The 17,776-nt window shown below is 45.2% G+C and overlaps 1 protein-coding gene across 2 annotated transcripts in view; it reads left to right on the forward strand.

Moving 5' to 3' along the window:
- Positions 1-17,776, forward strand: part of FAM184B (family with sequence similarity 184 member B) — a 320,510-nt gene that overhangs the window by 45,571 nt on the left and 257,163 nt on the right. For both annotated transcript variants that reach the window (XM_069202207.1, XM_069202213.1), the window contains exon 2: positions 16,735-17,505. In XM_069202207.1, the coding sequence (XP_069058308.1) occupies positions 16,735-17,505 (771 nt within the window). The remainder of the gene's footprint in view (positions 1-16,734; positions 17,506-17,776) is intronic.

Raw genomic sequence — 17,776 nt, forward strand, 5'->3', positions numbered from 1 at the left:
AGTCAGAGAAACAGTGCCACCTGTGAGTTGCAGTCACACACTTGACCAATGTCACCCCCCAAGGTGAGTAAACTTCATTTGTGAGTTGACAAATAGAGTATTTGGACAAGGGGACACTATGCTGGTGTTTGGAGTTAATGAAACAGTGCCTCTTAGGATTTGGGGTCATGTCACTCCCTCTGCTAAGCACGCTATACATATGTCATCCCCCCAGGTGAGTCAACTTCATTTGGGAGTTACCAAACAAGGGTATTTGGAGAGGAGGACACTGTGATGGTGGTTGGGGTAACAGTACCAGAGCCTCCTCGGAATTCTATTCATGTCAGTACCTTTACTACACACACCATTCATATGTTTCTCCCCCATGTGAGTACAATTCATTTGTGAGTTGACAAACAAGGGTATTTGGAGAAGGACACTCTGGGCTGATGTTTGGACTTGGAGTAACAGGACCTATTGGGCTTTGCAGTCAGGTCACTCCCTCTACTTCCGAACATTTGAGAAATGTGATTATCCCAGGTGACTAAAGAGCATTACAGGGATGACCAACAGGGGTATATGGGCAAGTGTACACTGGGCTGGTGTTTGGTTTTGGAGAAACAGGAGCTTGTGGACTTTACAGTCATTTCACTCTCTCTACTTCCCAACAGTTAGCCCATGGTATCCTTCCAGGTGAGAACACTTCAATTGGGAGTTCACAAACAGGAGTATTTGGAGAAGAGGACACTGTGCTGGGGTTTGGAGTTATTAAACAGTGCCTCGGGGGGGTGTTGCAGTCTTGTCAGTCCCTGAACTACACACACTTGACCAATGTTCTCCCCCCAGGGTGAGTACATTTCATTTGTGAGTTAACAAACAAGGGTATTTGGAGAAGGAAACACTGGGCTGGGGGTTTGAGTAACAGTGCCTCCTGGGAGTTGTAGTCATGTCAGTCCCTGCACTATGCACACTTTAACAAATGTCCCTCCCCCAACCCCAGGTGAGTACACTTCAATTAGGAGTTCACAAACAGAGGTCTTTGGACAAGCAAACACTGGGCTGGTGAGTGGAGTAACAGTAAATGTGGCAAAAGGTGAGCTATGAGCATGCATGACATGGCATTTTGTTGACATTTTTAGTGTTGTGACTTACCAGACTCCACTCCCCCAGGTATTCCTATCAAGCCCTCGGGATGCAAGATGGCCAAGACCTTCTCCTCTCAGACAAAGTGATGTAATGGGGCACTGGGAGGGCCACCACCAGTCTTCTTGATAAATATAGAGAATAATTAAATTGAGTTAATAGGGCACACATAAGTTGTATTTTTGTCGATAATATACAATATGTTAGGATAAACATGTATCATTGGATACTAAGGAGTCGTGTATGAGCGATTAAACGCTCTAATGTTACAAAAATATACTATAAGTTGTTATAAGGCAGATATAATATTTACACATGAAGGGGTAACTTAGCAGTTCATTAAACACATCCTGTCTTCTCTCTATTTCTAGTAGCAGTACTGGTGAGATTAAGAAGTCTAACAGCGGACTTCAAGAGTTTCACACACTTGTGATGATATTATAAATATATAGTCCCCTTTCGATTTCTATTGGTTGAAAGGGAACATTTTTAAATGTTGAGATAGAAAATGGACTCCATTTAAGAGCCATGTATCGTACTCGCGGCCCGAACAGTAATACACTATCGGATATAGGTGAGTGAAAGAGTGGAGAATAATTAAGAGTGAGAACTCTTTGGCCAAAGAGGTATCCCGCGTAGGATAAGCTTGTGGTAACTTAATGTATTTGTGTAATTAGGTTACAACAACTCTTTTAATGGGAAACCTCTTCAATATATGGGGACACGATAAACCACAGAGGTGAGTGGGAGAGTCACGGATAGTGAGAAGGGGGAGAATGACAATAATTATAACTATTTTTGAGAGGAATACTCGTACTAAGCTACTATCTAATTATATTTAGGAGATGTTGGAACTTTTTGGACGAGTACTCTTCTTAGCAAAACCGATATTTTTTAAGAACTGTATAGCAAAAGGAATAGTCGATAATCACAACAAAGATAATACGGACAAAACAATATTAAACGAGGCATACCAAACAGGAGAGGTAACAATTAAAGATAGGTAGAGGGGATGGGTGCATAACACGGATTCTACACAAATATTTACAGTAGATCACCATAAATGGGGGTATAAGCTCACTTGGGAGAGTTCATGCAGTCTACACTTGGGTGAGATAGCTTGAAAGACAGAATATGAAGAGATTGAAATACCACATGTGGCAGAACTGAGGCTATGTATAAAGAAATAATGTAATGCTAGGTCTCCACCTAATGTATATTAAGTGATCAATGTTACACCACAAAACTGGTTGGTGGCACGTAGATATTAATTTGGACAATGTATTAAAGAATATATATTATGTGTTGTTCACAGCCGCAATAAGCCCTGAGGAAGTCGTGGGGCAAAACACCCCAGATAAAACACGTGTTGACTTTGGTTCGAGTGGTACTAACAAGATGAAATAAAGAAGAATTTGTGGACTTTGTTGGGACTGAATCTAATAGTATCTACAAGATATGTAAGAAGATGTGTGCCTAGATTTTGTACATATAAGGTTAACAATCCTAGGATTGTCGAACTCACAAGGTTTTATAAGGGGAGGGACCTTGCAAGAGCACTGTCTGTTGTTTATAAGATTTGATTCACACAAAACTATAATATACTTTATAAAGGTGAGCGCCAATTCTCCATTTTACCACCCCAATCTTGTCATAATAACACCAGTCTTCTTGGCCCGCAGCTGGTGCCTGGAGACCAGAGAACGGACCTTGCCCCTGATGTTGTTTCACCTCTTCCGAATGACCTCTTTTGTGCGCAGGGTTGACCCTACAGCATTGACCCTGTCGACTATCCTGTCCCTCATTTCCATTTTCGTAGTGTGAGGAGTGTGCTGGACTTGTGCTCCAAACAATTGTGGCTGGGCTCATGATTTCATCCACCATAACTCTCAACTCATCTTTGGAAAAAAAAAAAATTTTGTCGTGCCATGGTGGAAAAAATATATGTGAGAACGGGTTAAAGTGTCTTACTAAACAGTGGTAGTGCAATAGGATGTGAATGGAGTGAAGTGTGTGCCAGGTGTTGTATGGAATATTGAGAAAAAAGCGATGCCTAATTTATGGTGTGCGGATTAGTAAATTCCCTCTGTCTTGCTGGGTCTTGCTTTGAAGATGCAGAGGATTGTGGTGTGTGAAGGGGTGTGTTTTATGGTGCAGGTGTCTCCAGTGTGGCAATGTGTGTTCACTGTGTTGTTTTCAAATCCATCCAATGTGCTGTTATTTCTTACTTTGCTGACCGTGAGCCGCCGTGGTTTGGATCGTCATTGGCTGTCTGCCATGAGTGTCCGCCACAGCGATTTTGTGCTTGTAATGAGGTCAGTGGTTGGTAGCTGTGCTGTCAGCGCCAGAGGTCGGAGTGCCTATTTCCACGCCTTGGAGCTGCTGCCAGTCTGCCTTTTTTGGTTGGCGGCATGCAGTCCTGCCTGTATTGCTCATATTAGGGCGATCTGTAAGACCGCCAACATGGCGGTCTTTTTAGGACCGCCAACATGGTGGTCTGAGAGCCCTACCATCAAACTCGTACTTAGGCCGTAAGTCTACATATATTGTCAGTAAATTTTGGTTTGTTTTGGCTAGCTCACAGTACCACACCCAAACTCCTAACCTGACCAAGGTAATAGTTAGTAATCACCACCAACATGACCACTGAGATCCTTAAGGAATTTGTGGAAACAGATCTAATCATTTTGTTTGTTACTTTTGCATGCCTAAGGTATACAAAAGAAAGATACAAAAATGCATTTTCAAACAGTTATTGAAATGATCGTATTCTTGCAAAGAAAAACTAAGCTGCTATTATTGGACAAATAAGGTACATTACTGTAATCAGTATTATTAGAATGGTGAAAAAATACAAACAATTCAACTATGTTAATTGGCTCTAGCACCTATACTAAAGACAGCATAGCAGGAGTACCCTCTACCAGATCATTTGGGAAAGTCTAACTGCCATACCTTGGTCTTTCGTGTTGGGAAGTCAGTCTGAGTGTACAGGCTATCTTCCTTCTTAGCATGAAGGTCAAAGTAATCAGGGTTGCAACTCAATCACAGCTCATAGTGGTTCCATAATCATCCCAGCATAAAGTGCTCTTTTCAAGCATGGATGCTGTTTATGTAGTAAAACACTGTCCTTATCTTACTGTGCTAGAGATGCAGAACAGCTTCTTTGGTTTGTCTCTGTCAAGCACTGAAAGAGAAACCAAGGGCATTGCGTTCTAAGTCTATGACCCTGGAACTAAATGTGCAGACTACAGGGCGACAATGCCTACCAAGAATAAATGTGTATGCATCACATTCTCATGTTAGTGGAATATATGTAAAAAGTCACCATCAGAAAAAGATATGAAGCTAAAACAAAATTCTAGAATGGAGACAAAATGCGGACTGTACAACATGATGTTTTGCCAGTAAAGCTCCGTTTGATGAAACTACATAACCAGGCTGACAAACTACCAATACTGAATTGCTGGAGGTGAAATACTGTTTTTGGGCTGCACACACCAGTAAACCTGCCTAGCAAAATTAGGGAATCAGAAGATTATTATTCTCAGGGTCTAGTGGTAGATCCCAGCATTACCAAACAGTGGGTTCTTCCTAGGCTTGTTACCCCTTTAGGCAAAAAAAAGAATCAAACCATAAGAAAAGTACAATAACAATTCTCAAGGGTAATGACCTCCTCTAAGGCTTTGCGCAACACAGTGACGTAAGACTGAGAAGTCCTCAACAGAAATTTCTACAGAAGATACTCTCCTTATCATGGTCTTTGAAGAAGAGTCCAGAGCCATTGTGAAAAGCTCTTAATATGCTCTCCCATTTTTCAGGGTGACTGCTGGGTTTGCCAAGCCAATCTCTATAGAGCCTAGAAACCTCCATCCAAGCTATAAAAACACATATTGCTCTCGTACTCAAGCAAAAGAGGACAGATTAGTTCACAGGTCTGTGTCCTCAGTAAGGCTGCCTTTAATAAGACCCAGTAGCAGTGTGTTGGATGTACTAATTGCATTTATCATTTCCTTTTTTAATCTTCATTTAGTAGTAAAATACTGACCAAGTTTCAGCAAGGGCATCTCTCATTTTCAGTCAGATAATTTTTCACTTGATCTCCTATTATCATGATATTTCACTTTTAGAGAAATGTTAACTTGTTGATTGGTGCTGATTTTGAATATTAAAGAACAGTTCATGTGGTCAGACACCCAAGTACCTCTCCTGCAAAAGTGGAGACCTCTTGGAGCAGACCACTGTCCCCACCAAGTTATATTTCTTTTGATGGATACTTCACTTCTTTAGAATATCCCCAGAGTGTATCTAGAAGATTTAAAACAGCATTGCACCCACATGCCGATATGTGGGGCCGTGTGGCTCCACATTGATTTTGTGCCACCCCAGAAGTGGCAAATAGAGCTGGATAAAAGTGCCGCCCCTGCACACTGTTAATTCCTTTCTTTCCATGTCTTTGTACGCTCTTGCAGAACTTGCTCACACACCTTTTTAAAAAAAATATTTTCATTATATTTTGACAGAAATAGAAAACAAAAGATTACCCCCAACTGCAGAAGGCATGCAAACAACCATACCTCCACCCAAGTACAATGCATCCCATCAGCCTCAGACAGTATCTCAGTGACTCTCTGACCTCCCCGTGGGCTCTCAGGCTCCAACCATGGCCCGAGCCAGGACCCCTTCTACTTCAAATTTATGTGGGCATCGCGTCGCACAGTACAACAACCTTTCTACCCCCATACACCAGTCCATGCCTTCATTCCATTCCCACATGGTTGGCAGTGTCCTCGCCTCCAGTTTTTAAGGAGATCCCTATGTGGTACCATCAAGGTCAGATTGCTAAAAAGCAGGGCGTACCTATCTACGGATTGTTACCTCCAGATGCTCAGGAAGATCAGCTGGGGCCTAAGCTGCACCCTGTGTCCCAAACCTGAGACAGCCTCTTACATATCCGCTCGTAATAAACCCTGACCTCTGTACATTCCCATAATGTGTGGATCAGGGTGCCTCTTATCCAGCATTCCCGCAGACATTGATCGTTGGTTGCCCTCCTCATTCGGAATAACCAGGTTCAGATATTATATGCCCTGTGGAAACCGCCTCCTCAGGAGAGTCTTCGTAGGTAGCACTGCGGGACCATAGCAGCTCAATCTGCCCTCAAGGATGACCCCTGCTGCATCGAGATGGCCCAGTTGTTTACTACCAGCAGCTGCATGGCCCAGTAGTAAAACCAGAGATTCAGAAGCGCAATACCCCCATCCGTCAGGCATAGAGTCAGAAGTGACAAGGCAATCCTGGGCACCCCATCATCCCACAACAGCACCCTTGAGGTCCTGTCCACTTCCTGCAAGAATTTATCTGAGATCAGGAAGTTGGTATTGTGCAATATATACAAACATTTGGGCAAATAGATTATTTTATAAAGTGTTGCCCGACCCAGCAGGGATAATAGGAGTTTTCTCCATTTCGCCACGTCACAGCGATAAGCTTGGCGGACCTTCAGCAGTTTTTCATTAGGGAATGTGTATCCATCAGGAGTTATGAAAATACCAAGGTATTGAAACCCCTGAGTCGCCCAGCGATCCTCCGGTCCTCCCTCCCCTTTAGGGAATGCTACCGATTTGTGCCAGTTAATACAGATCCTGGACAGGATGCAAACATTTCTAGAATGTGCAAGCTTCTCGGTATAGAATGTGGAGGGTCCACCAGATATAAAAATATGTTATCGGTGTATAGCAAGATGATATCTTCCCATTCCTGGTCTCATCGTAGACCATGTATCTGGGCGTTTGTGCAGATCCAGGCTGCCAGAGGCTGTAATGCCACCACAAACAACAAAGATGACAATGGGCAGTCAGCCTTGTCTGATGCTTCTGGACAGCCTGAATCTGCCGGAGAGGACCCCATTAACCCGGACTCTCGCCACGGGGTCTCTTTACAACAGCCTGAGCCAAGAAAGAAAGAATGGACCAAAGCCCATCTTGCCAAGCACCACCATCATATATGACCATTCCAGAGAATCGAAGGACTTTTTGGCATCAGAGGGCAAGGGGTCATCCGGCTTGTCAGACCCAGCACTATGCACTAAGCAACCCATCAGCCCCCTCAGAATATGCCTAGTGCACCCATAAGGCATAAAACTGGATTGATCAAGGGCAACTAGGGAGTCCACTACCTGCGTGAGTTGGTTTGCCATAATTTTTGCTAGAACCTTCGTTTCCACATTTATCAACAAAATTGGCCTATAGAAGGCACAGTTTCCTGGCGGTTTTCCTTCCTCGTGTATGAGGACAATCGCCACTGCCCTAAGGTCTGGTGGCAAAGTACCAAGCTCCCTAGCCAAGGTAATCATTTTAAGCATCTGTCCCACTACTTTGGATGTCACACATTTGAATAATTCTGGCCACAAGCAGTTGGGGTCAGGGGGCTTGCCACTACGTAACTGGGATATAGCCTCAGCCACCTCCCCTTCAGTGATCTTCTCCAGCAGGTCCCTCTGATCGAGCCCATGCCTGGGGGGGTCGGGCTGTTGGGGGGCAGGTTGAAAGATCCCTAATGAAGTAATTCAGATTGCCTTCATTGGCCATGGTATGTGTCCTGTGGAGCCCCTCTAAGTAGTCCGCAAATGCCTGTGGAGTCTCCAGAGTGTGTAGACTAAGTTAAGCAGGCACCTCCAGGTCTGGTCCTCCTCCAATCCGTAGACCGGGGGCCAACATACACTGGGTTACGCCACTGCCCTCCAGGAGGCCCAGTTCCACACTATCCACCCCTCCACCCCTAAAAGGATGATTTCTTGGCTCTCCGGAGAAGAGCTCCCAGGCCATTGCAACAGCCGCTCCCCATGCTGCAGCCGCTTCCCCCCACCGGTACAAGCACCCCCAGCTCACCTCTAGTGTCCTTGTCGGGGAGTTGCCATTCCCAGTGGTCTGTTCCCACCTCCTCAGACACAACACCTCTCACAGTGTCGCCGGGGGGGTGGCTCCTTGGGGCCCTGCCCTGGGCCCTAGGCCGCTGCTTGTACTCCAGGGCCTGTCTGCGTTATGGGGTCTGCAGGTAGGGCAGGTGAATCAATGGCAGGGGGCCCAGCGGCACATCACCTCACTCCACCGCCGGCTTGGAGCACCCCTGGTCTCACAGCCATCGCAGGCACCGTCCGCAGCATCTTTCTTCTGCTCGCGGCCTTTGGGGGCAGCCTTCTGCAGTGGAAGCGTTATTATGCCTACAGGACCGTAGCCATGCAATGCTGTCACAGGCCACTTCAGCCGACAATGAACTCCAACGGGGCTCCTCCCCCCCATGTGTTCTGTGCACCTCTTTCAGCGGGGGCGCCCAGCAGCCTTCTCTGGTTGTCTGTTCGCCTGGGAGGAGGCCCTGCACAGCCAGCGTGTGGTCCGCTCACTGGACTTGGCCACCTTGATGTTTCTTCCTCGTTGCTGCGGCCACACTGCTCGCCACCTCCGGGGCTGTCTTCAGGGCCTGCCGGGCTCCCCTGCGACTGCCAGTCCTACCCAGGAGCTCAAGCTCCTATGGCAGCACCCCGGGCACCAGGATTACCGCTACCACAAGGGCAGCTGCCGCGGAGCTTCAGTAGCTCACATCCAGCGCCATGTTCACCTTGCCAAGCTCTCCCACCCCACTTACACACCATTTTTCTTATTGATTGATGGGCTTTTCTCTAACATTTTTGTCAAAAACTAATGTGCCATGGAACATGTTCCCTCCAAAAACTACTGAAAGGAACATCAAACCTTTTGTTGACTGTCACAAGCAAACATCTGTGACAGACTCGCACAAGGTATGCCTTTTGTTTCGGGGCACGACTCCAAGTTGGGCAAACGATGTGCCCTTATGAATCCAAAGATAATCCGGAAACATAAAGTGAAGCTGTATGTTGCTGAACCCTGTAAAACAATCATGAAAGTCCCTCTTGAAGTCAATAATGCAAACCTGCTCCCTCTCTCAATGCCACGCCTGCGACAGGTTCACTTCATGGTCCAGGTCTTTCAGTAAATCAAAGCAGAAGCACAATAAGAGTAAGTTGAATTAATTCCCCTTCCACCACTCTCTTCCAGCAATGTTGTGAGGCCATCAAGGTGCCTCTCTGTCTTGCTCCCGGTCCTCCACTGAGCAGTCGATTCCGCAGCCAGTCCTGTTGCACCCATCAGCGAATTTGCAACAGATTGAGATCTTTAGGGGGACCATGTTGCAGATTTTTGGCACAGCTCTGGCATAATCTGGGCACCTTTGGGCTCCAAATATTCCATGGGAACCTCCATTAGGGTTACCTCCAGCAGACTGGCCCGGCCCCAACAACGCCGTTAAACTTGTCTCAGCCTCAACCGAGGTCCAGTCTTAAATCCACCATGCCAATCTAATTCAGACAGAATGATGCTTTTACAGTGGAGCTGCCCTCCAGCGCTCTAGCACCTTTTTGGTTCTAACTCTGATCAGAGTCAACTAGCCTTCGGAGATGACAATGAGATGATGGAGATGATTTACCCCAACACAGGGATTACGTGGATTTATAGGAGGCCCCTGGGTTGAACACTTCCCTGATACTTAGCTTGGTTTGCCCCCCAGACCCTCAACACAGGAGAGTGCTTCTTTTGCTGAGTTGATACAATGTCGTCTGCAGCCTGAACAAGCTTCCTCTACTGCCATTAAGTGAGGCCCTGACCTACAGGTTACTAAGCACCTCATCTAAACTATGTTTTTGTCCACGATTGAACCATTAGATAGCCTGACACCATAGACCAGTGCCAGACAACCTGCTTTTTTAACAGAACCCCCCATGCCACAAAGTTTGGTGGTCGAAGCTTCCACTAGCAGGGTAAACCCAAATTCTTTCTGTACGATTTCCTCCCAGAGTTGAAGAGAATTGAGGCATTAAGTTAGCACGTTTTCATCAGCCAGCCTAGCTCTGAGGTTGGTTAGTGCCAGTTGTTTACTGAGATGATATTCCCTTCCTCCCTGGAATATGGCCAGCGTGATATTGCTGGCCGTCTCTGCAGATTTTCGGGCCTCCCCAACTCACACTGTCCAGGAAGGTAAGGATGCAGCCAAACATGTCATTTGGTCTACAGTGGACACAACTGATTGCTTGAGCAGAGCAGTTGAAAATAGCATGGTGCTTCAACATCATGCATGGATGAGATCACTTATGGATATGCCTTTCAACTGATCTCGGCTGTTTGGCAGGAAGGCTGATTTTGCTCTGGAATGTTTTAAAGAGACTTGGGCCACAGAGCATTCCATGGGCTTCTGTACTCCTTCCAGGCAATCTCCTCAGGAGTTTCATCCCATTTAGGTCTACTGTATTGGCTTGATGTACCAGCAGTGCCAGCTCCCACCACCCCTGCAAGAGGCACCCTAATCCTTTTGGGGTGGGGAACTGGGATCAAACAGACAACGTCCAGCCTAACATGGGCAACAACTTTCTTAGTGCCTTACCTCTATGATAGTGGTCTCCCAACTCCTGCACTTTGCCCTTAATGGCATCACCCTATGAGAGGCATGATTAGACATTTCCTCTAAGGATGGCATCAAGATTCCCTCCTATGCAGACAGCACACAACTGATATTCTCCATCACAGACTAGACTCCCACAAGTACCACCAACTACACCACTTGCATGACCGAAGTTGCAAAATGGATGAGAGCCAACTTCCTCAAACACAACTCTGACAAAACCGAAGCGGTAATCTTCAGAACAAACGCCTCCCCATGGGGCTCCTTCTGGTGGTGGCTGACCTAGGGCCCACACCCACTCCTGCTGACCATGCTAGAAACCTAGGAATAATATTGGACAACAAATTCAACATGTCTGCCAGGTCAACTCAGTGACCTCCGCCTGCTTCCACATCCTGAAAATGCTGCGAAAAAGCTTCAAGTGGCTACCAGAGAACACTAGGAAGACAGTCACACAGTCTCTCATAACCAGCAGACTGGACTACGGAAACATCCTCTACTCTAGAATAACAAAGCAGCTTCTAAATAGACTCTAAACCATCCAGAATGCAGCAGCAAGGCTTGCCCTAAACCTACCCTGCTGCACTCATATAACGTGTCACCTCAGAGAACGCCACTGGCTCCCCATACACAAACATACCTATTTCAAACTTCCCAGGCACACATCCAGAGCACTACATATCATCGGCCCCACATAGTTAAGCCATCGCATGCACTTCCGTCAACCCTCCAGACATCTCCGCTCAGCAGGACACCCACTTGCACACATACCCTGCATATACAGCAGCATAGCAGGAGTTCACATATTTTTCTTCATGTCCCCCAAAGCCTGAAATAACCTCCAACAGCACATCAGAGCTACCCCATCGCTGCTTGAGTTTCACAAGAAGCTGAAGGCCTGACTTTCCAAATAACTTTCAGGGAGTCCATTGCCTACCATCGCTCTGAGCGCCTGGATACCCTCACAGGTAAATTAGGGCACTATACAAATCCTCATAACAACATAACATCCGATAGATGGGCCCCTCAGCTTGTTCAACAAGGCTATCTCTGCCATTCCTTTCCAACATGCCAATTCTTCTTCCCACCCCAGAGCGGCATTCAGAGGAGCATCTGCCCAGCGTGCTTCAAGAATTGCAGGCTCTTTTGACCAAAGGAGCCTTAGAGACAGTTCTGGCCCCACAAATAGACAATAGCTGTTCTCCTGCTATATCCTAGTGCCAAAAAAGGATGGAGATCTTTGTCCTATCTTAGATCTATGTCCTCTGAACACCTTCCTGTGGAAGGACAACTTTAACATTTTCATATCCTGGCTACAGGATGGTGGTTTTGGACATGTAGCATGCCAGCTTTCATGTACCTGTTCTGTAGCACTACAGATGCTACTTGGATTTCAGGGTAGGCCAAGAACATTTCCAATTTGCTGTGCTCCCCTTCAGCCTCACCAGTGCCCCTCAGGTGTTAACAAAAGTGATGAAGGTGTTGCAAGACACCTTCAGAGTTTGGGAATTCCAGTTCTCCCCTACCTCAATGACTGGCTTTTGGAGGCAGACTTAACCACAGTTAGTTGTAAACCACCTCCAGACGATGGCAAGCCTCTGGAGATCTTTGGGGTTCACTATCAACATGCCAACATCACACCTGACTCCTTCACAACGCTTACCTTTCAATGGAGCCATTTTCGATATAGTTTCAGGCCTTCCCCAAACACTGCGAGTCCAAGACCTTTGGGCTAAGATCCAAACGTTTGAGTTGCAGTCCTGAGTCTTAGTTAGAGTACCTTTGAGACTTCTTTGCCTGTTGGACTCTGGCTCATTGACTATGCCTGGTGGCACATTTGGGCTCTGCATAAAACCTGAAGTTTCAATGGGTCGGGCACCAGTGGGGGGGACCTGTTGGATTCCATCAGGTTTTGGAGGAGACTGCAGAAGATCTGCAGGAGCAGCTGCCTGACTGCAGTTGGACCGTTGGCAGAACCTTCTCCCTGCCACACTCAGAGCAGACAGTGGTGAGGGATGTGTTGCTCCTGGACTGGATCGGTAATCTGGAGGGGTTGTAGATCAGAGGACTCTGGCAGATAACAAACTCCACAACACCATGTTGGAGTTGCAGGGCATTCCCTGATTTGAAAGCCTTTCTGTCGTCCATCAAAGGGAGGCTTGTCCAGGTTCTCTAGGACAACAACACCACCTCCATGTCGTATAGCAACAAATACGACTTTATAGAGTCTTTGGACTTGTGCCAAGTGGCTTGTCATCTCTAAAGGTGGGTGGAGAATTGGGGCATATCCCTGGACATAAACCATCCGGCGGGATCTTTCAACACCAGAGCAGATGAACTCAGCTGGTGGTGCCTGGCAGATCACAGTGGCACAAGGTGCCTTCCAGTAGTGGAGAGTACTGTGGTTAGATCTTTTTGCCATCGTCAAGAAAGCATAGTGTCAATATGTTTGTGCACTGGAGCTTCAAAGATGGCTTTCTCCTGGAGATTCTTTCTGCCTTGAGCGGAGCATGGGACTCCTGTACACCTTTCTGCTGCTGCCTCTCCTACACTGAGTGCTGAAGAAGATCTTGACTGACATTGCTCAATTCATTATAGTGGTTCTGGATTGGGCCAAAAGTGTGTGATACCTGGCACCTCTGGACATGAACATCCATCCTCCAGCACCAGTCTACTGCTTTGGAGACTCTCCTGTTTTAGCAACAGGGCTGGGATCTGTTCAGGAACCTACACTATCTACAACTCCATGCATGGAGATTGAAGAGTTTCCGATAACTGTGTTTAATCTTACTTCCAAAGTTGTAAATGCCATCCTTGCTGCCAAACTTCCCTCTACAAGGTCGATTTACATCAGGTGCTGGGACACGTTTGTGACCTGATGTGGCACCGATAAAACAAACCAGTTAGAGTCTAAACTGTTGGATGGGTTGTTGTTTGTTTTATCTCTGGCCCAGAAAGAACTTGCCGTGTACGTGATTAAACTTTATTTGTCTGTCCTTTCAGCCTTTTTGTGCTTGTTGGACCAGCCGTTCTCATTTAAATAACCTGTTGGGATGAGTTTATGAACGGTTGGACACATATGTTTCCCCCAAAACCTTTGTGATGCAACAATGGGATCTCACTCTGGCACTCACTTTCCTCGTGCACTACTTCCGAGCTGATGCATAGCTGTTCAACATGTGTCTTGACTTTAAAAAAACTATGGGCCAGATGTAGGTAAGGTATCTTTTGCGACTTGCAATTTGCGAGTCATAGCGACTTGCAAATTGCAACTCGCAAACGTGCATGCAGAAAGGTGTCTCAGACACCTTCTGCGACTTGCTATGGGGTCGCAAAGACCCACCTCATGAATATTAATGAGGTGGGTCGCAGTTTGCGACCCCATAGCGAGTCTAGGCACTTACAGGGATGGTGGCCTGCTGGAGACAGGAGACCACCATGTCCGTGACTGCTTTTTGAATAAAGCAGTTCTTTTTTTCTTTTTGCAGCCCGTTTTCCTTAAAGGAAAACGAGCTGCAAAAAGAAAAAATTCCGAAACCATTTGGTTTCGTTTTTTTCAGAGTAGGCAGTGGTCCATAGGACCACTGCCTGCTCTGAAAAAATATTTTTATTGGCATTCACAAAGGGGAAGGGGTCCCATGGGGACCCCTTCCCTTTTGCGAATGAGTTACCATCCACTTCAAGTGGATGGTAACTGCGAGTTGGTTTGCGACCGCATTCCCGGTCCCAAAGCAACTCTGCATGGCGATGCGGTCGCAAATAGGAAGGGAACACCCCTTCCTATTTGCGAGTCGCAGCCTCAAATTGCGAGTCGGTACCGACTCGCAATTTGCGGTTGTGCATCGCGTATGGCCTTTTGCGCCTCGCAAACTGCGTTATTCGCAGTTTGCGAGGCGCAAAAGGCTTGCTACATCTGGCCCTATATTCCTTGTCATTATAACTTTAGCTTGTTGCGTGAGTGAGCTCCAAGTGTTCTTGGTATAGCCCCCTTAAACCACCTTTTTCTCCAGATAAACTGGTTTTGAGCACTGGCGCTCCCTTGTTGCCAAAAGTTGTGCTGCTTTTTTACCTTGGGCAATCCATGATCCTCCCAATGTTCTTTGCCCTGCCTTATCCCTCAAAAGAAGAGAGATTCCATCAGCTGGACCCCAAGAGAGCCCGAGCTTTTACATCGATTGCACCAAAGGCCATTGGGTGGAAAATCTTTTTTTGTGGGGTTCTCTGGTGTAAACATGTCTGTCTGGCCATGACATGGGCATCAGTGCACATGTTCACAAAGCAGTTCTGACTTGACAGCCAGGTCCAATGGGATGGGCATTTTGGCCATATGATCCTGCACATTTTTTTGGTCTGAGCCATTCCACGAACTGATAACCTAGGGAAATACTTTTTTGGTATCCATTCTAAAGGAGGGGATTCTGCAGTAAGAAATATCCATTAGAAGAACATTCTTTCTGGTGTATAATCTATCCAACTGCAGATTCCTCACCATCTTCCAACCTCCACATTCTGTGTTATGGTCTTTTTTCCAACCTAAACCAACCCAAAAGGTTCCAATTTAGGAATCTGCACACTGGTACTTCTGACTGTTGACTGTTGTGGGGATCCAAGTAGAAAAAGGCACCGATAAAGTCATCTAAGAAACTGACTTCAGTGCCCAGGGTTGGTGCTTAAATGCAGATCCGTTCATCCCTTCTGGGGAAGCACCGAGCCACTTGGCGCCTCCTACTGGCACACTGGAACAATGCTGTTTTAAATCTGCAAAACTTTGACGCCTAGAGATTTTCTAAAGGCGTGGAATCTAGCAGTTACAGCCACCCGAAAAAGTGGAAGTTGTTCATTTCTTCATATATGCAATGACAATTTAAAATAACAAGATGCTTTACCCAATCCCTATTTGATTTATCCGCCAGCCCATAAATGAAGCATTAAAGTGTACATTAAGGCTTTGCAATGCCATAGTCACCATAACCAGAGTAAAACATATGTGTGTTATAAGAGCAGCCAGTCATGCAAAAGATAAAACCATACCACACAAAGTAGACATTTAAATTATCAATTTAACATTATCTGAGCAACAGAACTACAGAAAGTGAAATGCAAATGTTAAATACCACTTTCCAGCGGTACAGGTGAACAGAGACAAGAATGTATGTCTGAAGTTGAATGAACTGCATATGATACGATATAATTTTGGCCAACATTACATTTAGAACGCTAGTACTGTCACACGTTTAATGTAAAATAGTGTATCGCGGTTCACAAAAAATGAAACTCAAAAACCTGCTGAGGATTCATAATGAAGCTTAAAGGTTAACCTAGAAATCATGATCTCGTAACAGTGCTCCCAGAGAAATCCTTAGTTTCTGAGTTCAGCAAATGATCACATTTACAATTTACGATGAGTAATGCGATATTCCCAGAATATCACATTACTACATCCTATAGTGAACCCTAAGACCACACAGCCCCCAGTTTATCAGCTTTCTCTTATTAAAAATAAAAAACACTAAGGGCGAACAGCAAGATTGTATGCAACAGCACGATGGAAAGCTTTGGATGACTGCCCCTCAGCCTTCGAAATTAGCTTTGTTCCAGTAAGGCGTCCACAGATACCCTGCTAATGGTGAAACCTCCATGCTCCCTTGAGCGGGTGGGCTATGTTTAGTTGCATAATTGCATGCAGTACTATAGCCGACCAGCCACTGACACGCACTGGACTCCCAAAACAAAATAGTGACAATTTTCTTCAGAGCGTAGGCTCAGTTCCCAAGGTACAATGGTGGAATTCTGTTTCATGGGACTGTATGCTAGGCTTTTTCATGTTTCTGTGTTTAAAGCTCTGTAGTGGTCTCACCCCAACAGGTTTGTCTGCTAAATTAGTACATAGATACATGCAGATGTCATAATGTATGTGATAGGTATATCATATTCCTATGAGAACGGCACAATTTTATTTAAAAAAAACAGGATGTTTAAACCTATGCCTATATATAATACATCGAATATATGCAAATAATGCGTAATACGTATCTGCACCAACTTGTTTTCTTAAGTGATGGGAAACTGTGCTTAAAACGGATTTAAGTAAGTGTTAATAACTATAGAGACAATAACAGCACAAGTTTGTTTACTTGACAGGTTATTTACTCCTTGAATATGAAGAATGATGAACTTGAGGCAAATATACATACAATTAAAGATTCTCACAAGGATGAGATTGATCACATTGTCACTGAGACAAACGAAAAGATTAATCAATATAAAATGAAAGAACAAGAAGAATTGGATCTTCGGCAGCGCCTCCAGGCGCTAGAAGAGGCCATGGAGCTACACAAGAAGTTGAGGGAAGAAGCCATCGCTGATTTGGCCTTGTACAAGAAGCAAGTTGAAGAGCGGGATCACAGAACTGAAATAGAACATGCTGAAAAAATAATTTGCCTTTCTAGTGAGATGTTAGATATGAAGACTGACTTTGAAAAACAACTCCAACTAATGAACCAAGAAGCAGACAACCTCAGAAAAGAATGCACGGCTTATAGAAAAGAAAGCTTGGACAGAAAAGAGAAATTAAATGAACAGCACAGCCTGGAGCTGCAGTCCTTGCTTGCTGAAATGAAAAGCCTAAAGACAGAGAATCGAAAAATAAGCGAAGAATGTGTGCAGAAAACTATCAAACTACAGGCCAACTGTGAAAAAGAGAAAGAAGCCTTGAAAAGGGTTCTGCAACAGTCTGTAACAGAGACTCTTAAACAGTGGCAACAAAGAGAACTAGAGCAAAGGAAAGGCTTCCAGGCCCAAGAAGCGGCTCTGCAACAGCAAGTAAAGAAACTGGAACTTGATATTGAGGCGAAAAGCCAGAAGATTTGTGAACTAAAGAAACACTCCCATAAAATGAAAGACAGGATACAGGTAAGGCTATTGAAAATACTATTTTGTTTAACGTCATTAACAAATATTCAAGTTGTTAAAGCAGTACAATGCCACATGCACAGAATTTCAGCAAGAGTGAACATTTGTGCAATTATATTGTTTTAAGCTAAGAGCAATATTTAATCAATATGGATTAGTTAGTTTATTTCACACATTCCAAAATCTGACTGACTGTATCCTCCACTTTTGCTCCAGAAGAATTTCAAATTTTACAACGCAAATCTTGGTTACCAGTAATTTGTTTTTTGCT

The sequence above is a fragment of the Pleurodeles waltl genome, chromosome 1_2, assembly GCF_031143425.1.
Source record: "Pleurodeles waltl isolate 20211129_DDA chromosome 1_2, aPleWal1.hap1.20221129, whole genome shotgun sequence".
In the NCBI taxonomy this organism is placed as follows: Eukaryota; Metazoa; Chordata; class Amphibia; order Caudata; family Salamandridae; genus Pleurodeles; species Pleurodeles waltl.